Source organism: Apis laboriosa, unplaced genomic scaffold, assembly GCF_014066325.1.
Source record: "Apis laboriosa isolate Shangri-la unplaced genomic scaffold, ASM1406632v1 scaffold56_cov145, whole genome shotgun sequence".
Classification (NCBI taxonomy): Eukaryota; Metazoa; Arthropoda; class Insecta; order Hymenoptera; family Apidae; genus Apis; species Apis laboriosa.
This window is the reverse complement of record NW_025223765.1, coordinates 1,312,545-1,336,307: the sequence shown is the minus strand read 5'-3', so window position 1 is coordinate 1,336,307 and position 23,763 is coordinate 1,312,545. Positions and strand designations below refer to the sequence as shown.

Below are 23,763 nucleotides of genomic sequence, written 5' to 3'. Positions count from 1 at the left end.
ACTGAAACGATTAAGCTGGCACAATCACGGGTAAGCGCGCGTAGTAGTGTTGCAATGTTCCAATGATTTCACGCGCGCATTTACCGATTACGACAAGAGAAAAACTCCGCGAACATCGCGTTAAACTCAAAGATATACATATACGTAAAACGATCGAATGCGTTTCGTTGAAGAAAAATTAAAACGTATGGAACAATGAATACGCAAAAACAAGAACAAAAATACCACTATTCGAATTCGTATTTTATCCCATCACCGTATTTCTTCTCTTCTCTCTTCGTTGTTTCCCTTCACAATTGAGATTACTCTTTTAAAAACTTTGTATACACCGAAATTCGTTGTAGTCGCAATTTTCGTTTTTCATCTTCACCGCCGCCTCCGTCCAACGAAATACTCCAAAATATATCACTTATCGCCGTTTCGTTCCGAGTCGCGGAATCGAATCACACGCATTGGTTAAGTTTCGATTTCGCGTTTCTTTGGACCATTTTTTTTTTTTTTTTTTTTTTTTTTTTAATCTATAGAATTTTAACGAGTAAAAAATTTACTCGAAAATCTATCGATTTTTCATACAATAAAAAATCATCGCACGGCGATAAGTTCAATTTGAGAGTTTGTTCGCTCGTAGTCGATCCAAGATAAACTTTCTTCTTCACGACGAGACTTTTCAGCGTATTATATCAAATAATTCCGGCAGCGCTTTGCACACACTTTTTAATCTTCTTTATCTGCCGGGGAGAGTGGAGCAGTATTTCATAATTTCTTTTCATTTCTTGCTTTTTTGTTTCGCTTTTTTTTTTTTTTTAACTTTTTCAATTGTTATGTTACATTGTTGCTGCTGCGGTTGTTGTCGATGCTGTTGCTTCAGTGTATAACGGGTGTTGGTGTTATATATTAAAAGGAGTGTTTTTGTTGTAGTGGTACCATTACTCTTGTGGTTAAGCGGTGCTTTCGGTGGTGGTGTTTTGGACCGGCTGACTTTCCTGCAAATCAAACGAATAAGATTTAATAATTAGTTTAATTGTAATCAGATAGAAGAAAACCGGGCCAATTCACAATGATAAAACATGAGTAACCTTACACTGAAAAAAGTACAAATATAAGAACGCGAATGAAAAGCAACGAATCACACAACACAAGAAAACATAGCAGATAAGGATTGGTGCTATTGTGATACCAAGAGAGACTAACCCCAAGGTGTTAAAGAGAAGAAAGAAAGAAAAGAGCCAAAACTGAGAACAGTTAAAAAGGTGAAAAAGGAAAAATACAGGATAATATACGATTGAAAGAATATGGAGGAAGGAAGGAAGAGAGAAAAATAAAGCCATGTTACCTGTGGAGCAGGGACATCGACAAGTGCATCCTTATCTTTAGGTGCATCCGACTTCTGCTCCGACTGAAAAGAGTACAAAAAGATACGTGCAATAGTGTGTGCTAAGCGCTACGATAAAGATTCGTCAACGGACCGAACAATCGCATCATACAACAGAAACTAACTGAAAAAAAAAATTCATATACATATACAGAATGTCTCGGAAATCATGGTACATATGACAAAATAATAATTCTACATGCAAAGATAAATCGAAAAAAAAATTTTTTTCATTTGCAATTATGTTTAAAAATTTTGTTAAAAATTTTTCAAATAAAAATAAAATTGATTAATTTCTTATTGAATATTCTATTGAAATGAACTATTAATAGATTATTCTACATATATATAGAAATAATACATAGAAATAAACAAAAGATATAAAAAAAATTTTATCACTTATATTTATTCATTACATTTATATTTATCTTATTTTTGAGAAACGAGATTGAATATTTATAATCAAGGAATCTAATTGACGAATTTTCAAATCCAATTTTCTCAAAAATTAATTTTTAAAGAAAAAAAATATATTCTATATTTTTTACTTATTTTTATATGAAAAATTATCTTCTATCGATAATTCATTCTTATTTAATCGGCAAATAACTAGTTTCATTTGCACTTGAAAATTTTTTAAATTTGATTTACTAAATTAATTTAGAAACAAAATCTTACTTGGAAAAAAACAGATTATTTTTTTTTTATTTATTTATTTTTGCATATAGAATCATCATCCAATCACTTTTGTACTATGCTTCGAAAATATTTTATATATATGTATGTGTTATTATATTAGTAGAATATATCTTTTACAGAATCGATATCTTTACAAAAACTAAAACAAACATAAAAGTTGGTATATAAAATATCAGTTAAGGCTTATTTAATTATAAGCAATTAAGGTTTACTTATAAGTTATTAGATGAAACAAGACGAGAACAAAATGCGATCTCATTTTTTCTGTCTCACTTCAAATTGCTTAAATTGTTTATAACCTAATAAGTAAACTTCATTTATTATTATATATATTTTTATATACAAACTTTTATATTTATTTTGGTTTCTAGAATCGATCCAATAAAGATATTTCATAAATATATATATTACTCTGAATATTTTTTATTAGTACATATGTACATAAATAACTAGATAAAGAGAAGCAGACATAAAGGAGAGAAAGAGAAAGAAAAAACAGAAAAAGATGCAAAGAAAGAAACAAATTACAAACAACTAAATTAAGACATTATATAAATAAAATACGATAGAATAAAACACAGGAGCAGAAGAAATACGTAGTATGTGCGATCCGTTGATGATGATGGGCGTATTTACAAGTGTATCGTACAAAGAAAATAAAAGGTTTGAAAAACAGACAATGCATAAATCTCGGACTCTAATTTTCTAATCGATCCAAACAATCATTCTTATTTGTATCGCTCTTTATAATTAATTAAAAATAACAATTATTCGATTTCAATTTGATAAATACAATACAGCAGTAAAATAATTCTTCATAAATTTAGAAAGAGCGATAGCGATAATGCATTGAACGGTTAATAAAGTATCAACATGACTCTACATCTACCACGAATTTATTGTATCTAGCAGGAAAATCAAAGGTTTTTTTATTAAATTATGAACGATGATGTAGACTACGATTACGAAAACTACCATGCAGGATTATCGAAATTACTAGGTTAGGTGAAACGGTAACCAGAATTTATTATGATCGGAAAGATGTTAATGTCGCGACTCTTAAATAATCCCTTTCATTAATCGACGTCCGAAATTCATGCCAATCGAAATAAGAGAATAAATGTTGAAATATGATTGATAGAGAAATAGACCCAAATAGGACGATCTCGCGTAAACTGGAGCGATAGAAAGCAAAGATCGAAGAATAGGTTCAATATCAATTTGATGATAATGATGATAATATCGCGAAAATTGACAAAGAAAATAAATTAAGTCAAAAGAAAATTGTTACGGACTTTTACTTGGCCGTCCTGGCTACGAGGACGACGCGGAGGTCCGCCACCTCTTCCTCCACGGAAATTACGGCGGAAGTAACGACGAGAAGGTCCTCCGCGTCCACGGCCGCCACCACGTGGCACGCCACCGTCACCGCCAGTCTCGCCACCTTGCTCGCCACCTTCGCCAGAGTTATCCCCTTGCTGTTGCGCGGACGGACCAGAACGGCGTGATCCACGATAGTAGCCGTCGTACTGTCGTCGAACTCTGTAACGTCGTTGTTGTCCGCCACCCTCGCCGACGTTTCCTTCGTCCCCGGTCTTACCCTCACCTAAAACAGATTAACAAATTATCAATTCGATCGAGAAGACAATATCATTATATTACTTATTACACACCAGTTTCATAACCATCCTGACCTTCTCTAGGTCTGCGTTGAGTTCGAGTGTTCCCACGTCTTTGACTGATGTACCAATGACCTCCGCGATATCCGCGTCGCTTATCGGCAGCATAAGGCGAACCTTTTACTGCTTCCCCGGATGGACCAGTAACGTTGGCCGCTTCGTGACCTTTTTCGCCTATTACCACGTCAAATTCGACAACTTCTCCATCACCGACACTGCGTACAGCCTTTCTCGGATTGTTCTTCACGATGGCTGACTATGAAAATTATTAACACGATCAGAAATTTGAAATTCAATCTAAATTCATTCTTTATTTCTTTAAATTATTATAAAATTAAATATACTTACTTGATGAACAAATACGTCTTCCTTGGTGTCATTCCTAGAAAAAATCAAACAAATTTCATATGATTATCAATTAATCGAATTATAGAAAACGAATTCATTTATGATTCGGTATAAATTTCAAGATCGTTTCGTTATATGAAAATTTTGTGTGTCTGAGAACATGGATCGAATGTTAAAATTTTTTACGTGCGATCCAATGGGTATTCAGACAATCATTTTCTCTACCACCATTTTTGAAATTATTCCGTTTAATTCGCGCAATGAACGCGAACAACGGTGCGAATGACCAGTGGCAAAATTTGATCACGAAATATTTTCTTCAATCTATGGGTAAACTTCTATTAACTGCAATGTTACGAAAATCGCATCATTGCACGATAACATACAACACGCTTTGGCTACTTTCCAAACGCATAATGCGTTATATCGTTACACATATATATATATATATATATCGGTATATATTACAAAGAAGCAACAAGAGAAGAGTATAGAAGAGGAAGAAAGGGAAGAATTAGTAGAGAAGTAGTATGGGGTGGGGTATAGTTGCTTGGAGGAGAGGGGGAAGAGAGTGAATAGAAGAATACTAGAAATAGTCGAAGATAGAGGAACCATGAACGAATAAATGAAGTCAATGCACGTGTCAAACGAAATGCCTGTTATTTATTTGTAATAAATATTAAAATGTTCAAATAGAAATCAGAAATGAATCTGCATTAATAAAATTAAATCGCTTTGTCAAATCTATCTTTAAGATTGATCTTTTTATAATATATCTATAATATATCTATATATTATATAATATAATATATATATAATATAAAATATCAATATTAACGATAAATTAAAAATTTCTATTTTTTTTATTAAACATAATTTCAAAATCGAAGTATGTAAAACTAGAACAAAACTAAAATGCTTATTAATTTCGAATATTAATTTGCCATAAATGGTATTAAATACCATAGATATGATAAAAATATTTCAAAAATTAAAAGAAAAAAAAAATATTGTAATGAATATTAAAAAAAAAACAAAGTGAAAAAAAATAAAGAGATAAAAAAAAAAGTAAACGCAGTAAATAGCAAATCGTTACTAACCTGTTGATGAATCCATACCCACTCTTCACGTTGAACCACTTCACAGTCCCGGTCACTTTGTTAGCTGAAACCCAACAAAAACGAAATAGCACTAATTAAATATCTACCATCACGCAACCTGGTATTATTCGATAAACGTATTCTTAAATTTGATTAAGTTATTTCTTGGAAATTCAACGATTCAAATATATGTCATCTTGTATTTGATCATTTTACAAAAAATTCATTTCAAGCAATAATTAAAAAAATAATTAAAAATAATGACATGAAAAAAAAATATCAATATTAACGATAAATTAAAAATTTCTATTTTTTTGATTAAACATAACAATTTCAAAATCGAAATATGTAAATAAATATATATATAGATCGATAATTAAATGATAATAACAATTGTTTACTTTGTATCATATTCATAACCCTATTTATGTTCGAAATCTTTGTGTTTACTAATTATTGTGATGGTAATGACAATTAAAAACGAACTATTCAAATTATTAGATTAAATGTTCACATAGCAAATGCTTTATATTACCAATGTTTTCATCAAAAATGAAAATACGCTCACATTTCTAGAATTTCGTTCATTAACGATTTCCATCAACGATTTACATTTAAATCACAATTTACGCCTTGAAAATTCACATTTCGCGCGTTTGAAGTGAAATACAAAATATAAAATATCAGGTAAAATAACGGTATATTGATGCATGCAGGCGCGTGCACGTTTCCCTTTCTTTTCATTCCTCATAACCTCTTGAAATTGCAGTTCATTTTTCACTCGCAGAAAACTTTTCGCGAGGCCAATCTAAAGTGGAAGCTGATGGCAATGCGCCCGGTTTGCTCCGAAAACGAATCATTCAAACGGAAGCGAACGTTAACGGACAGTCGGAAACTTACGTAACTAAGTGGTGTTTTGCTTGATTTACGAAAAATACATGGAGAACGCGCGGAAAAAAAACAGCAGAGAAATTTCCAGAAATTGGAACATTATGATGTAATCGTTAAATTTCAGATTATATTATTTTATATACATTTGATACAAATAGAAATAGGATGAAAGGAAGGAATAAGAATAAAAATAAAATAAAAAAAAAAAAAAAAAAATAAAACTACGAAATCGAGGCGAGTGTATACTTTTGAAGCGTCTATATGGGTTTTGATGTACGCGTCTCTTTCTTTCCCTCTCTCCCTCTTTCTCTCTAGGAATCAAGAAATTTTAGTAGAACTCGGCAGTCGATGAGACTATCATGCAAGTTATTTTAGTCGGAATAAAATAAAAAAGAAAAAGAAGAAAACAAGTAGGGAAAGAATAAATTTCGAATTTAATCAATTTCTATGCAAAAAATTCGAAAAGATATAAATAAAAAAAAGAAAAATAGTAACCGGCTTGCCGGCCACATGCCACATGGCTGAACGTCTGCTGCTCCCCTAGACGCCATTATTACATGCAAACGATCTCGGAGAAACGAATCCGCTCTCTTTCTACTCGATTTTTACACCGCCGCAATACACGAAAAATAATATTGAGATTAAATATACTATTCACTCACCGATGATCAGCTTCTGCTGGCCAGCCTTTGGTTGTTCGGGCTGTTTTTCCGGGTCAGCCATGGTGGTGGTGTTAAGGTGTTAAGACACGCCGCTGCCGAACCTAGATGTTCCCGTCTTTCTGGTTGTGGTGTTGGTTCCCTTCTAATGTTCCCAACATGGCTGCGCCTCCAGGCGACCGTACAAACATCCTTCCTGTCTAACGAGCTCTCTGATAGGTTGGCTCACAAACAAAACCGCTCATTTGACCAATCCTGACTAGAGTTTCACGGAACGCGCGTGACGTAACTCACGCGTTACTTCCTTGATTTCTTTCTCGCTTGCTCGCTTTTTCTCGTGCTTTCTTGCTCCTTTTACCGCGCGCGCCTTTTCTCTCCTGCTCAATCCTCTATACCGATTGCAAACTATTCTATTTTATTCCAACTTCTCTCTTTTATTTTCTCGCTTCATTATTTTGAATTTTATTAAATAAAAATGTAATTAAAGTTTTATAATTTTATCTCTGATTTTTTCTTTTATTTTATGCGATTTATTATATCACATTCAAAAGCATTTTCTTAACGGAAATGCAACATCATTTCATATCTAAACATATTTTGTAAACTATGAATATTATTATTATATGTTAAATTGTGTATTAGAATAATTATTTATTTTTGCAATATAAACTCAACCCAGTTATTAGAATAGCAATATTAAAAGTTAAATTATTTCACGATTATAACCATATTCATGATACTGATTATATTAGACAAATTTCATATGTCATATCCTTTCCAGAATACATATAATACCTATAAGATGTGTAGAGAGAAAAAATGCATTTACTATTTGTATAATCTCTATTTGATAAATATTTGACAATGAAATTCATGTAATGATAAATCATGAAATAAAATCATAGCAAATATATAAAAAAAAATGAAATTAGTGAGCAATTAATGAGCAACTCGTTAATATATGAGCAACCAAGGACGAAGATTGTCAGGAAAGATTGTCAGGAAAGATTGTCATTGCAAATATAAAATGGATCGCTAATCGTACATAATACTCGTATTTCTATTCAAATTTCATTTTTCAAATTTTATAACGTTTCGTTAAGGAGATACATTTGTCTGAGATTATAGAAAAAAATAATTAAATATTTCTTATAACTGTGACATAATAAATCACACTTATGTACTTTGTCTTTCTATAACATTCTTCTCATGTCACATTGAGTATTTTATGTTTCTTGATCGGATATGATTCACGAATCACGAATATCTAATATTTTTCTCATTTTATGTTAATTAGCAAATATTAATTTTCTTAATTGCTTTTTTATTTTTATTATTTTTTTTTCTTTTTGATCCATTCATCTTTCTAATTATTTATTTGTTTCTCTCGGAGAAACAAGATAAATAATTGTCGTTTTAATGAATAAGTTTTAATTTCGAATGCGAAATACGTACCAAATGGGAAATATAAATATTTCTACTACTGATCAAATTTATAAACAATTTAAGAATACTGAACTTAAAAAATACGATTAGAATTAACAATATTAATTTCAATTTTCAAATCTAAAAATATATTTATCGAAATAGCGAGGATTTCTGAAAATCATTTTTCTTTACATTATCAAAATATACAAACTTCGTTTGTTTAACTTTCTTCATTTTTGCAAAATAAATTTAAATATCATAATATCATATTCAAAATTCTCTTTAGTTTTACTTTTTTAATTGAATATTATAAATGCCACTTAAATAAAAAGTTTAATCTTTAATATTTATCAACTTGGTACTTTGTAAGAATAAATAATAATTTTGTTTGCAATCACTGGATCAATGAATGTTAAATATACAGTGTTCTATAAATGAACACGATTTTAATGTTAGATTTTTTTTTAATAAAACAATCACGCGTTTTATTTTTCTATATATATATATATATGTGCGTATTTGTATATGTATATATGTATTATGTATTCTAAATAATGCAATTTAAGCAAACTTTAATCACTGATAGATAAAAATCTGCTTTAACATTTTCATATGTACAAGGTGGATAGGTTTAACAATGGCGAAAAATGTAAAATTAAAATGATAATTCTATTCTATAATTCTGTTCTCAGTCAAATAGAATTGCATCGATTTGAAACATTACTTGATACGAATCTATGAAATTATGATGCTAGAATTACAGAATAACATTATTAAAAAATTAAACGTCGCGTTTATGTATTTCGATGAAGAACTTTATGTAAAAGGCTAGCAAGATTTACATTCTCCATCATCTCAATTTTCTAGTCCGTATATTCCTGGATCTTGGAGCAGTAGAACCACTTCCGATGCTGAACATACCAGGTGTGGGAGCATTGAATGTTGATGTAGAACTCGTTGTTCCAAAATTAATGGATGGAGTTGTTGATGGAGCAGAGAAATTAAATCCTGTAGCTGATTTATTTTAAATACATTATATTATTAGTAATTGTGAAAAGGAAGAAATTATAATTATACAATCAAAATGGAAAATCTTACCTGAATTCGACGTTGTTGTGCCAAATTGGAAAGGTGAGGAAGTGGAAGCAGCTGCACCAATAGCAGCATTATTGTTAGTATTACTATTGGTACCGAAAGGAAATACAGTAGTACTTTGTTGTGGTGGCTTTTGATTTGCCCCAAAAGTGAATATATTGCTGGTAGTATTATTTTCATTCGCGTTAGTATTTCCAAAGGTGGGACTCGTTATATTAGGAGTTCCAAATGTCGAAGATTGTGATCCGAATGGCGAAATCTTGTTGTCTCCGAATGTTGCTGTACCGTTTGGAGTACCAGTTGCTGTCATACCAAATGTAGGATTTGATGAGATAGAGGTATTCTGTCCAGAAAATGTATTATTTGATGCAGAAGAATTGAAATGACTGGTGCCACTATTTGAAGCTCCGAACACGGGACCAGCTGTGTTCTCGCCTCTGAATATTGAATTTCTGACACCAAAATTCTGTGAATCAGAATTCTGAACTTCTGAATTTCCTTTGTTTTGATTTTGTGATCCAAAATCAGAAGTAACAGTATTTGTAGCGCCAAAAGTTGGGACGGATGCGTTGCTCACGGAAATATTTGTAGAACCGAAAGTAGAAACAGTAGAATTGCTTGAAACATTTGCAGTAGCAAATGTAGACGATGTAGTTGGATGCGAACCGAATAATGCAGAACCACTGTTATTTCCAAATACTCCTGGATTATTTTTGAAATTCCCTGTTGAATTTGTTTGACCAAAAATATTATTTGTTGTAGGAAATATAGATGCCGAAGTAGTTGAGTTCACATTTGAAAACAAATTACTACCGACGCTGTTCGTTCCACCACTGGTTATTCCCGAAGTGGATAAACTTGTACTAGAACCAAACACTGGTATTGAAGTTGTATTTGTTATTTGTATAGAAGATCCACCGATATTCGAGAAAATTGGCATTGAATTCGTAGATGCGAATCCTGTTGAAGTAGTGGAAACATTGGAACCAAAAACTGATGTAATTGTGCTCTTAGGAAGAGTAAAAATAGCTGTTGTGGTGTTTGAACTGGAAGGTGTACCAAAAACTGATTGATTTGAATTTGTCGTCGTTGCACCAAAGATAGATTGCGTAGATGGTGAATTAGTGAATATGGAACCAGTATTTGAAACAAATTGGGCTGTGTTGCAACTAGTTATTGAAGAAGGTGTTCCGAAACTCGAATTCGAATTATTATTTCCCATAGTAAATAAAGTTGTATTTGAGTTCCCAGTCACTGTATTTGCTGTTGATGATATATTATTGAAAGAAAATCCAGGTTTGCTATCGTTTGCAGATGAGATGGTAGAAGATACAAAAGTCGAATTTGTCGATGATCCAAAACTAGGAATGCTAGTTTTTGCATTCGATTGAAAACCAGTACTAGTTGTGATATTCGTGATAGAATTAGTTTGCGTATTACTTTGATTATTCGAAGATGTCATCACTGTGTTAGTAATTATTGAAACCTGCTGAGATGTAGTCGAACACCCAAACGCTCCATTATTTTCTGATGTTTTTCCTACTGAACCAAACACAAATCCTTCTGATTTAGATGTCATTACTTGTTTATTAGCGTTGTTTCCAAATGTAAATAATGGAGTCGACGTGGTTACATTTGATGTAGATACAATCGATGTAGTTATGGTCGACGTTGTAGTCGATGTATTATTCGAATTAGCAACATTTGTAATACTCGTAAATGGCGTCATATTTATCTTAGTAGCAATCGATGTTGATTCTATACTTTGTTCTTTGGTTTTTGCAACAGTGCTTGAAGTCATTGAATTCGAATGAGTTGATGTGAAAATTATGTTATTATTTCCAATCGATACGTTCGAATTTGAATCAATTGTTGTACTTTGAGAAATTGATTTCGAGATATTTTGATTCGCCTCAGTTTTCGCGTTTGCTATAGTTGTGTTCAAAGAAACTGGTGAAGATATTGGAGTAGTAGTTATAAAATTTCCAAAAATGCTAGTTGTTGCAGAAATAACTGAAAGAGGTTTGTTATTTGCAGAAACTGTATCTACAGCACGTATTGGCGAAGTAGTTATCGTTGATGTAACCGAAGCTGATTTATCGAAATTAAATGTTTGTACATTCGAACTTATTGGACTGGATGTAGTTGTATTCGAAATAACAGATTGAGATATAATTTCGGATTTCGTATTGGTTAATGTAATTTTGGGTGCAGCATTATCTATTTTACTTGCGGAAGTCGAAATGTTTTCGTTTTTACTCTTAAATATAGTAGCAAAATGGACATTTGTATTTGAGGAACTATCTTTATCTGATAAATTAAAAGTCACGTGTTTTGGTGACTTTGTATTGAATTCACTAGTACCAGGATTAGGAGCTACAGCCGATGTAGAAATGGGTGTGGTATTGACGTTTGTTGTAGTAGTTGAAGAATTAAGTGTCACACAAGTGACAGAACATGCAACAGGTTTAACAATATTTACTTCTTCCGCTTGAATTACCACATCCGGATTTATTTGACTAGCCGCTAAAAATCACAAATGAATAGTTAGTCTTAAATTAAAAATCAATGTATTTATAGATTAAATTTGCTTACCTTTACCAGATATGGCATCAAACATACTCTGAAGTCTTGCCCTCATGCTTGTTTGTCTCATATCGGCAATATCTTCTTTTTTTATTTCTTCTACATCATCAGTAGTAAATTTTGCTCGTATATTACCTTGTTCTTCAACCAGCATTCGTAACTTTTCATTTCTTTCTGGTTCTGCTCTCATAAATAACTTGTGTGTTAACTTTGTCGAATCTGTAGCTATCATCGATTTTATCGAATGATCTTTATCACTATTTTGCGTGTTTAAATATTTCGTCTGAACGAAATTATCATCTGATTCATATTCTATGCTTTTATTACTTGTTTTTAAAATTCCCTTTAATGGAGAATATTCTGGTAGTTTCTCAACAGACACATCTTTACACATATCTGAATTATTTTTCTTTTCTGTTATTTCATGGTTATGATGTCTCGGACTTGTATTTGGAACTTGCATTAATGTTTGTGTACTAGCATTTTGTACGCATTCCAAAGATTTAAAATGTTTTTCAAAATCTGGTGTTCCACTCCGTGAAAAATCTCCTACAATAAATAAGGTAAATCTATAATAAAATGTTTTATTTTTACAACATTATAAATAATTTTGTTCTTTACTATTACTTACTAGCTTTTCTTTTGACACCAGAAACAACATGCTTACTAGAACTAAGTGAATTTATAATATCATAACATGATGGTGTTTTAGTTCGTTTTGTTGGTCGAATAGTTTTACTTTGGGGAGATGTATCATCTTCTGATTTCAGGGATTCTTCTCTGCTTCTTTTTTGTTTTGTTTCATCTTGTGTTTCAAATTTCTTATTAATAATACCATCTGTTCGTTGTTTCTTTGCTAAATCTGAAGTAACATCTTCTCTTGATGCATGTCTCTTCAACGAAATTTCTCTTAAAGCTTGAGCAACACTAGGTGAGAAGCAACTACTATCTGACTGATGTGAATTTGTCAAAATGTTTTGTTTTGATGGAGAACATCGTATAGTATGAGATGGTGCTACTCTAACTGTCACTGGTGTTCTTGTCTTCATAGATTTTGCATTAATCAATGGAACTGAAGTAGCATGAAGATTTACTTTCGGAAATTGTCCTACATGATATTTAGATTGATGAGTTAATTTATTATTGGCTTCAGCCACATATTTAGTTAATCGACTTGTAAGTCCAGGTGAGGTTACATCATTATATACTCTGTAATAATTGTTATAATATTTTTATATAATTTATGCAAATATATAGAATCATAAAGATTTATGAAAAAACAAATTAATTTTTTACTTACTTTGGATCAATATTATATCTAGTTGATGATAAAAGAGGTCCTGTAACTACTTGAACATCTGTTCTTTCTTCTGTTTTCGTATCTGCTTTAGAATTTGTACGAAAATTCCATGAAGAACCTTCAGCATCAAAGTATTTTGTATCTTCCATTTGCATTATAGTATGATTCTGTCCATATATAGGAGATGCTCTTTTCGATAACATTTGACCACAAGGTGATAATTTGAATGTTTGATTTTCTAATTCTTCTTTATTACGTGGAAATGTTCGTATCGAAGTACGTTTAGTTATAAAAGAATTATGATCATAAGAAGAGTGACCAGAATTATGATAAAAATTATTTTTAAAATTAATATCATCTGACAAATTGGCTTTTTGTAAATTTTTTGAAATTGGATTAAGCTCTGCAATCGGTTCGAAGTGAGCAGAGTTTTTCCTAGTTGGATAAGGGTCACTGCTAAGCTGATAATTCAATCCTCGACGTCTTTCCATCCTAGAATAGGTTTGGGTTAGGTATCGTTTTCGAAATTGACGATTTGCAGTTTCCAAAAATTGGCGAATGTATTGATATATGTGATCGATAATAGTCTCAAAACTTGTACGAACTTCGGAAAAAAAGTGTTTGCAGTAATCAAGCAGAAGGAACGCGTGCGGCGACAATAAGCTGTCGTTAATAATCAAAGAGTAACACGCATAGATTGTAAAAAACAATGAAATCGTAAGAATAAGTATCGGCCCCCAAACGTTGTACAGAAACACGCACCCACTCAACACACTTACTAACACGATGACACTCCGATTTCCTAATTTCCACATATTATTTCAAAAAAGTAACCTCTCCATGTTTGAAAAGAGCACATTCACCGAATTACCGGAACCTTGCTGTATTAAGCTCAACGACATTATCGACATAGCAACTACTACGTGATACTAAATATTGTCTTCCAAATTATGTATATTTTTTTAAAATTCATTAAAAATATTTTGGAAAAAATTTTAGATTTTATTAATAAATCAATAATTATATAACAAATCATTGAAAAACTTTTTATGATTTCTATTATGATTTATTTTTTATAGTCAAAGTTTTGGTGTTGTTTCAATTCTTAGACTCATATGAAGCGCCATCACTAATTTTAATGTTAAGTTAGTCCAATAATTATTAACATTTGAAATTTAAATAATTACGACTTAAAAAAAATATCTATTTACTAATTTGCAAATAGAGTATATATATTTTTTATAATTTGTTATTTAAGAAACAATTATAATTTAAAATAATAGAGTTTAAAACAGCTATTAGATTTAATAAAATTTAAACTTATTCTATGTAGTTATAAGATTATCAAATATGCAATTTATTCTAAAATATTGTATAATACATATGAAATAAATATAGATAGAATAAAATTTAAAAATATACATAATGTAATATGAAATAAATATAGATAGAATAAAATTTAAAAATATACAAAATGTAATGTATGTATATAACCTAATTATATTGATAATTGTAATTAATTATATTGTAATTTTATACAATACATTACAAACATTTTTATATATGTTCAAAATTACAAAACTATTATTTCAATATTAATATTATTTTAATATGTATTTTTAAAAAAAATTATTTTTTATCATAATTATTTTTAATTCCAATCAGCTACTATTATTGTTGTAATTGTATTCTTTAGTACTATTGAAAAATAGAAAAATAAAATTGTATTGAAACTATAGAATATTCAATATATATAAAAAAAATATATTTCGTATAAGATAGATATAAATACTATTAGATCTATTGTGTTATATTTTCTTTTATACTTCTTTTTATACTTAAATATATTTATTAAGTTATATATTTAAATAAAATATTATTATTTTATTCATTTTTAAAATTAAAAATATTTATTTATCATACAAAATTAAAAATATATTTAAAAACAAAAAAATACGATATATATATATATATATAGGGGAGTGACGCTAAGATACTTTTTTCAAATAATTTGACTGAAATAATCTTTATTTTATTTTATTTAAAATATTATATAAATTATATATAATGTAGTTAAATGGATATTTTGATATTTTCATTTTAATTATTCACTCATTATCATTTTATTATTCACTCTTGTACATTAATAAATTTATTAATTTATTATTAAAATGAACATTAATTTAAATAAATAGAATTTATTCCAAATATTTGGATATTTTTTGGCGTTTCTTTGTTCAGATTTAAGATTTAAGAAACGGATCGGTCCAGAATCCACTTGTTTCAGTTTTCACATTGGTAGTGCACGTGGGAACTCCTCGTGATAATAGAAATAGAAAGGTTAATAGATTCGCATTCTATCGACCTATTTTATTAACAACCTCTTTTGTAACTGCATTTTATAATAAAGTAAGCAATGTCGTGGCTTTTTGGATATCGTAATACACAACCGCAAGACTTCTCACAGTTTGTACAACCACCGGCATCCATTGGAAGTGGAGGTGGAGATGATCGTACACCACCACCGAGAATTTCTCAAATGGAACCCTATCGATTCGATTCGAGTGCTTTGGAAAGAGCAGCAGCAGCTGCCAAAGAACTTGAAAAATCTAGTATGATGAGTTGTTTTTATTAATTTTTCTTATTAAATTGTTACACTAGATTACGTAAGCAAAAAACAACTAGGTTAAGAATCTCATGCTCTGTATGATACGATATTTCATAACTCTATAATCATACAATGATGACATTCTTGAATGAAGTTTTACAAAATAATTTTCATAAATGAAAATAATCATGAAATGAAAAGTTATACATTTATTTAAATGAAATAAACATTTATGTAACATTTAACGTACGTTTAATATACGTTTTTTTTATTATAATTATTTATTCAAAAATTTATTTTATTATCCATTATAGAATGATAATAATTTTATTTATTATGGATAGAATTATTATTTAAAGTAGAAAATCATAAATGAATTATTCTTTACATTATATAGAACAAAATTATTATTATTATTATTATTTTAATTTTATAGTGCATGCTAAAGAAGCATTGGAATTATCTAAAATGCAAGAAACTACTAAACAGATGGAAAGACAAGCAGAAGTAAAAAAGTATGAAGCAAGTATAGAGCAAATGAAAGCAGAACAAAAACGTATTGATGGGGAAGAAAGGAGAAAAGTTTTGCAAGAAGAAACAAAACAACATCAAATGCGAGCGCAATATCAAGATCAATTGGCAAGAAAACGATATGATGATCAATTAATACAACAACAGAGAATGAATGATGAAAATTTAAGAAGACAGGAAGAATCAGTGGCAAAACAAGAAGCAATGAGAAAAGCTACTATAGAACATGAAATGGATTTAAGACACAAAAATGAAATGAAAAAGTTGGAAGCAGAAATTAAAGCAAAAGCAAAAATAGATAGAGAAAATCAAGATTTGAATTTAGAGAAAATTAGAGTGAAAGCATCTGAAAAACGAGTAACAGTTTTAGAATCTATAAAGTTAGTAAAAATAAGTATTAAGTATATGACAATATAATAAAAATATTAAATGTATAGAATTATATTTATCGAATTTTTTTTCAGAACCGCTGGTTCGGTATTAGGTACTGGTATGACTGCTTTTCTTCAAGATTGGGATAAAATTCTTGCTGCGGCTGGAGGTTTATCTCTATTGGCTTTCGGTGTATATACTGCGAAAGGCACAACCGGTGTAGCTGCGCGATATATAGAATCGCGATTAGGAAAACCATCCCTTGTTCGAGAAACTTCTAGATTTACGGTATTAGATACGTTACGGCATCCTATTCAAGCAGTCAAGAAACTAAAAGATAAGCAGACCGATGCTCTATCTGGTGTTGTTTTAGCACCGAAGCTTGAAGAAAGATTACGCGACATTGCAATAGCTACAAAAAATACAAAACTAAATCGCGGAATGTATAGAAATATATTGATGCATGGACCTCCTGGAACAGGTAAAACAATGTTCGCTAAAAAATTAGCAGAACATTCGGGTATGGATTATGCAATCGTAACTGGTGGTGATTTGGCACCATTGGGTCGAGACGGTGTCACTGCTATTCACAAAGTTTTTGATTGGGCGGCAACATCTAGGAAAGGGCTTCTGCTTTTCATTGATGAGGCAGATGCTTTTTTAAGGAAGCGATCGAGCGAACATATCTCGGAAGATCTAAGAGCGATGTTAAATGCATTTCTCTATAGAACTGGTGAGCAGAGCAACAAATTCATGTTGATTCTCGCATCGAATACTCCGGAACAATTTGATTGGGCAGTAAATGATAGATTAGACGAGATGGTAGAGTTTCGTCTACCAGGTCGAGAAGAACGTGAACGTTTAGTTCGACTTTACTTCGATAAATTTGTTCTTCAACCAGCGATCGAAGGGAATAAGAGATTAAAAATTGCGCAATTTGATTACAGCGCTCTTTGTAGTAAAATAGCAGAAATAACTGATGGAATGTCAGGCAGAGAATTAGCAAAATTAGGTGTTACTTGGCAAGCAACAGCTTATGCTTCCGGAGATGGAATATTAACAGAACAAATGGTTATAGATAAATGCAAGGAAGCTGTTAAACAGCATAAACAAAAGGTCATTATTAATTAAAATAATTATTTTTTTATTTTATTTATTTGTTTTTTTTTTTTTTTTAGAATAATGAAAAATTATTTAAAATGTTCTTTTTCTTTTTATAATTCCAGGTTCAGTGGCAAAGTGAACAAGAAAAACAAGAAGCGAAATCGATTTACGTTACCGAAATAGAAATTCCGCCTATAAAGACTAAACCTGTAGTTGAAACACCATCAGAAACAACTTCTGTGGCAACAGCTTAACTAATTATGCACAAAAAATCGCAAAACATTTTATTAAAAAAATGAATTAGTTAGAATAAATGACAATGTGAAAGGTGTAAATGATATTGTTACAAGAAGATGGATTTAATGATGAGTTCTCATTTTCTATATAAAATATAAATGTATAAATATTTTAAGATAGAAGTATATTTGTTGTAAATTCTTAGCTTGATTAAATATTATGTATACCTTTATATGTATATATACATATATGTATGTATGTGTTTGGCGCGTGCGTGTATATTATATATTGACAGTATGTATGTTTAAATACTTCGATTATACAGTTTAAAGAAAAAATCTTATAAATTTAAAAAGTCATAATTAAAATTCAAACACATATTTCAATATTTTCGTTATTCATTTGATTTTCTTTTCTCATTTATTTTTGATAGGTTTCTTAAATTTCATTGAACATTCTTAATTATACTATAAATTAAATTTAATAGTTAAAAATTTTCAGAATTCTAATCATAATTCAACAATTGAATTATTATAATTATATATGATGAGTAGTAAAAATAAAATTAATTTAATTGATATCAATTAATAATATCATAAATTGAATGTAGAATGAATCTATAATCCAATATATTTTCCTGTTACATGATCTAAGAATTATATAGTCCCAGTTATCATTTTTATGTCACATGTGACATTATCGATTCAAAATGAAGTAAGACAACTAAATTAGAAAAAGGATTAAATTCAGACGATTATCTTTGACAAGAATTATAATCGATTTATCAAATTTAAATTTAAATATCTATATTTGTAAAATATTTTCAATTTTTATATGTGAATTTTGACATAAAAAGAATACATGACATTATTAATATATTGCAATAACGTTTGATTTTAGTTTATTGTAATTTATAATTTATTAAATTGTCATTTTTGTTAGAGTTTTTGAATTGTATTTTTTATATTGTTGTAATGTATTAAATTCTTTTTAATTTTACTATTTTTTAATAATTTAACAGTTTTAAGATAAATAATATACAAAATAATGGACATCATTTTTATATTAATATATTTTAAAATTTATAATATATAATATAGTGTAATATAGTGTAATATAGTATATAGATATTTTATAGATATTTTATAGATGATAGTTATAGTAGTAGCAAATGTTTTTTCCTTTCCTTCTAAGAAAAAAAAAAGAAATAATCATTTGCATGATTGGAAGGATCTAGATTTGAAACCTTTGTTTGAAAAATGCAATGATCATATAAAACAAATGTAAATGCAATAAAATTATTACAATAAAAAAAAAGGAGATGTTAAAACATAAGATTTCAGTTAATATTATATATGTAATAAATATTATTAAAATATAAAAAAAAAATCATTAACCTTCAGCAGAAAAAACCATTAATATTAAAAAATGATTTGTCTGAATAATATATTGAATATAATAGAAGCTTTCATTCATTTCAATATTTCATTTATTTATCAAAATGTATATACCAAGCTTGATTTAAATATGATAAAAAATATATTTTTAAAAAAAACAAAAAGTTTTTTAAAATAATAAACAAAATAAAAATAGCTATCATTAAAAAAGAGAAATATTACAAAATACTTTTTATTACTAATATATGAGAGCATTAGATTCAAAACAAAAAGTAAGTATAATTAAAAGAACATGATATATAGAATTTTAAAACAAAAATTATCAATTTTCAAAACATATAATAAACAAAAATATGTTAAAATTATTTAATAAAAAAGGAACAAATTAATTGAAATTTTTAATAAAAATTAACTAAAATTTTTTAATGTAAGTAACAAGAAAAGAATTTTTAAAAAATAAATTTATAAATTGTATATATTATATTATATATTATAATTTATATATTTAGATATTATAATATATATTATAAAATTTCATATATTTATATTCATTCATTTTAATATATAAATGTAATTGTAATTTAAGTTATTATTATATATTGTTATATTTTATTATTATATGTTTTCATAATAAACATTATATTATTTAATTTCTTTATGATTATTTTATTTCTTTTTTTATGTTTGATCAATATTACATTATATTTTGATTTATTTATTTATTATTTATTATTTATTTATAACAAGACATAACAAATTTTTAAAACATCTCTAATCTTTTTAAGATCATTCTACAAAATATTAATATATTCATAAATACTTTTTAAGATTAAAACAAATATAATAAAATATAAAAGTTAATATAAAAAAATATCAATTGAAACTTATTTATTATTAATTATTATTAATTTACTATTAATTATAAGCATTATAAGCAATTTGAGTTTATATTAAATAAAGCAAGATAATAATGATGAAAATAAAATTATTTCATTTTTATGTTTCATTTTGTTTAAAAATTTGAAAATTGACTGTAATTTAATATAATTTAATTATTATTTTAATTATAAAAAACAAAGTAAAATAGGAAAAAAAGAGGAAAACAGAATTTTATACAAAAAAATGTATTGCTTTTATTTTGTTGGTACCATAAGATCAGTCTTTTGTTAAAAAGACACTTAATAGAAAGGCACACAAGTACATTTCAATATCCCTTTGGTATTAAATTGATTATTTACCACTAATTATATAGATAAATGTTACAGTTTCATTTAATCTCTAACACGAAGCCCCCAGATACTTGTTCTTCGAACACCAACTGTTGGTCTTGCAACAGAACTATATAGATATTTATTAAGTTGAGTTTCACCACAGGTAACTTGTAATGTTTTTAGTACTGGTTCAGGTATTACACCAAAAACATCCAAATATAGTAAAGATGGCATATATGCCAATGTAACATATGTTGAAGGAGGTATACCATAACAACGACTTAGCGACAAATGTTCTAATTTTGACAAATCAAGTAAACTACGAACAGTATTCATTGTAAGCATAGTACAATCACTCAAATCTAATTCTATCATATCTGGACAACTTTTTACTAAATCTTTGACATCTGAAATAAGACATAAAAATAATATTAATTGACATAACATAAATTTTTTTTTAAATACGATATTATATTTACTATCATCTGTCATAGTTTTTCTGCATCCAGCTATATTTAAACGCGTAACGGACGGAGGTAAAGATTTACAAAGTAATGTCATAGTTTCAGTATCTAAACTACACCAAGCCATATTGACAGCATTAAGACTGGAAAAAATAAATAAATTACTTAGTATTAAATTTTTTCCTATAACTGATATTATTGTAAATAATTTTTCTTACTTTTTAAGTTTCATCAAATTCTTGATACATTCAATGTCTAAACCCTCACACATTGTTAAGTTCAATATTTCTAAATCATTATTATCACTAATAGCTTTGCAACACAATCTATTTACTGTACATTTTTCTAGAGACAATTTCTTAAGGTATTTACATTTAGATAGTAACATAGCCAATCCATTTGATGAAATTACCGCCATCGAGAGGTCTAAATACTGTAATTTACTAATGTAACCATCAGTAAGAACTTCACTATTCTCAAGAAATACAGGATCGGCAATTTCTGCTTGTGCAAGTCGAAGTATTTGCACACCTCTTGGTAATATATGACCTAATGTACCTTCATTTAATACTTTACTGCCTAAATCCAATCTGCTCCATAATGCTTCATCTCGTGCTATTTGACACCATCGTTTACAAACCAACATGGAACGTACCTAAAATTAATAATCATGAAATATATATATAAAATTACATAAATAACATTATCTTTGCTTTATCTATAAATTATTTTTATTATTTTTTTTTATTAACTTATCTTACCAAACACTTCTTTGGAAGCCATTTTAATATCATTAAAATCATTTCATCTGATAATTTATTAAATTTATCTTCACCAACAATTGAAGGTTTTCTTTTTCTTCTATAAAGATAAAATTGTTCAAGACTACTTTTTACAGAAGAATCATTAAGATCATTTTTTGAAAAGGTTTCTTTTGTATCAATTAAATTATCTATTTCCATTTTAGAAGAATAACCAGATTCATTTCCAATTGTTGAATATGTTGTAAGTTCATCAGATTCATATGGATCGTGATCTAATCTTCGAGTAGCATCAAAGCTATAGAAAAATATATGAAAATATATAAAATACATGTAAAATAAATGAAAAAATGCATAATTGTATTGAAACACAAACCTGTCTATACTGACGGTATCAAAGTTGGAACCTCTATAAATATTTTCTTGACTCTGAAAACTATTAATTTTATCACATTGTCCATTGTTATCTGAAATAATTGGCGAAGTTGTCCGTTCCAGAGAATCAGTCTTTTTTGTACTTTCATAACTTGATGCTTCATCTTCTAACATACTAACACCCATATCTTCTAAAATTTCTGGTTCTACAAGATTTGCATCTCCTGAATATGACCATTTTGTATTATTTTTGGAAGCACTATTTAAGGTATCATTTAAATTGTTACAACTGTCATCTAGGCGTAGTCGTTTGCTATAAGACATATTTATAGAAACAAGATTAATTATTAAGTACTCTTGAAAGAACTTTTAATTACATTATAGTTTGGTATAAAGAAAAAAAATAAAAAAGGCAACCTGTTCCACCAGGGTGAAGAAGGCGGTCCTGACATAGTAATTCCAGAGTCTTCCCTTAACCAAGTATGTTTTGTGTCACAAATGTGTACAGGTTTGGAACATAAGCATACAGAATGGCAGTTGGCAAAAATTATATTTAATTTAAATTATAAACAGTTTAATATTTACAAATGATTAACCGACTTAAGGTCGTTATTGAGCTAAACATACATAACATTTATAATTCCAAATATAAAATAAAAAATTGATAGGATAAAAATACAGATTTATTTTCATCAAAATTTATATTTACAATCCATTGAATACTTTTTAATTATTAGAAATTACTTAATTAGCAACTAATATTTAACGATTAGAATGATATATGATCAATAAAAACTATTTAAAAAAGTAATTTAATACATATAAGAATATGAAATTAATAAATTTTTTAAATGAATATTATAAAAAACGAAATATTTCTATATCTGAAGTTTTTACAATAAATTGAAAAATTCAATTTTTTACTATTCTAAAAAATTATCATATCATAAAAGAAAAAATATTAAGTCAAGTAAAATAAAATTTTACTAATTAAAATAATAATTTGCTAATTAATAGAATGAAAATAGAAAATAATTTTTTTTAAATCATAGAGCAATTAATCTAATTAGATCTGAAGAGAATAATTTGGAAAAAAAATGTTTTCTATATGTTCAGTTAATAAATTTGAAATTTATAAATCTAGTATTTTTTTCACTTCACGTAAAAAACTAATAAACAACGATAAAAAATGAACATTTACTATATCTTGTGAATACAATTCACAACTCACCACTGGCAGAGGTTCTTAACCTTACCTATGCGCGCGAAATAACGCACCTGCATCATCCTGAGTAACAGGTAAGAGAGACGTTTGCTATGATTCAGGACTTCTTTTACAAAAATGGGGGATTGCCGTGAAATTAATTTACCTTTCAGGTGGTGAGAATTCTTCAGAATTGTCCAAGCAATCTTCACTAAGTCTCGTGTGTTCCGCCACGCCGGAATTCATTTTTGGCGGAATCCCGTCACAACACCGTTTTTTCAATCGCTACTGGTTGTACGTACAGAAAACAATCGCTAGCGGTAAGTTCCAATTGCTCGAATC

At 28.6% G+C, this 23,763-nt stretch overlaps 4 protein-coding genes across 11 annotated transcripts; 1 reads left to right on the top strand and 3 right to left on the bottom strand.

Moving 5' to 3' along the window:
- Window positions 1-467: 467 nt before the first annotated feature.
- Window positions 468-6,908, bottom strand: LOC122717721 (Y-box-binding protein 1). 3 transcript variants are annotated; one of them, XM_043942058.1, is made up of 7 exons: window positions 6,752-6,908; window positions 5,199-5,262; window positions 4,099-4,132; window positions 3,745-4,006; window positions 3,367-3,677; window positions 1,334-1,396; window positions 468-983 (listed from the first exon to the last, which is right to left on the bottom strand). In XM_043942058.1, exons 1-7 carry the CDS (start codon window positions 6,810-6,812, stop codon window positions 939-941), a joined length of 840 nt encoding a protein of 279 aa, XP_043797993.1. In that variant the 5' UTR covers window positions 6,813-6,908; the 3' UTR covers window positions 468-938. The 3 variants fall into 3 exon arrangements, with proteins under 3 accessions (XP_043797993.1, XP_043797994.1, XP_043797995.1); XM_043942059.1 differs by having other exon boundaries at window positions 3,766-4,006; XM_043942060.1 differs by lacking the exon at window positions 1,334-1,396.
- A 1,621-nt stretch (window positions 6,909-8,529) lies between these two features.
- On the bottom strand, window positions 8,530-14,043 carry LOC122717644 (nuclear pore complex protein DDB_G0274915-like). The gene is made up of 5 exons (XM_043941893.1): window positions 13,158-14,043; window positions 12,489-13,066; window positions 11,867-12,406; window positions 9,275-11,797; window positions 8,530-9,190 (listed from the first exon to the last, which is right to left on the bottom strand). The coding sequence occupies exons 1-5, from the start codon at window positions 13,970-13,972 to the stop codon at window positions 9,027-9,029; spliced, it is 4,620 nt and encodes a 1,539-aa protein (XP_043797828.1). The 5' UTR covers window positions 13,973-14,043; the 3' UTR covers window positions 8,530-9,026.
- Window positions 14,044-15,489: 1,446 nt separating this feature from the next.
- LOC122717667 (ATPase family AAA domain-containing protein 3A homolog) lies at window positions 15,490-18,356 on the top strand. Its single transcript, XM_043941933.1, has 4 exons — window positions 15,490-15,769; window positions 16,202-16,676; window positions 16,761-17,784; window positions 17,895-18,356. The coding sequence occupies exons 1-4, from the start codon at window positions 15,574-15,576 to the stop codon at window positions 18,024-18,026; spliced, it is 1,827 nt and encodes a 608-aa protein (XP_043797868.1). The 5' UTR covers window positions 15,490-15,573; the 3' UTR covers window positions 18,027-18,356.
- Window positions 18,357-20,533: 2,177 nt separating this feature from the next.
- LOC122717674 (S-phase kinase-associated protein 2) lies at window positions 20,534-23,694 on the bottom strand. Of its 6 annotated transcripts, XM_043941952.1 has the most exons (9): window positions 23,588-23,682; window positions 23,474-23,505; window positions 22,635-22,688; window positions 22,508-22,530; window positions 22,219-22,423; window positions 21,843-22,140; window positions 21,300-21,736; window positions 21,097-21,224; window positions 20,534-21,024 (listed from the first exon to the last, which is right to left on the bottom strand). In XM_043941952.1, exons 3-9 carry the CDS (start codon window positions 22,667-22,669, stop codon window positions 20,678-20,680), a joined length of 1,473 nt encoding a protein of 490 aa, XP_043797887.1. In that variant the 5' UTR covers window positions 22,670-22,688; window positions 23,474-23,505; window positions 23,588-23,682; the 3' UTR covers window positions 20,534-20,677. The 6 variants fall into 6 exon arrangements, with proteins under 6 accessions (XP_043797887.1, XP_043797885.1, XP_043797884.1 ...); XM_043941950.1 differs by having other exon boundaries at window positions 22,219-22,530; window positions 22,635-22,683; window positions 23,449-23,505; window positions 23,588-23,683; XM_043941949.1 differs by having other exon boundaries at window positions 22,219-22,530.
- Between the last annotated feature and the right edge of the window lie 69 nt (window positions 23,695-23,763).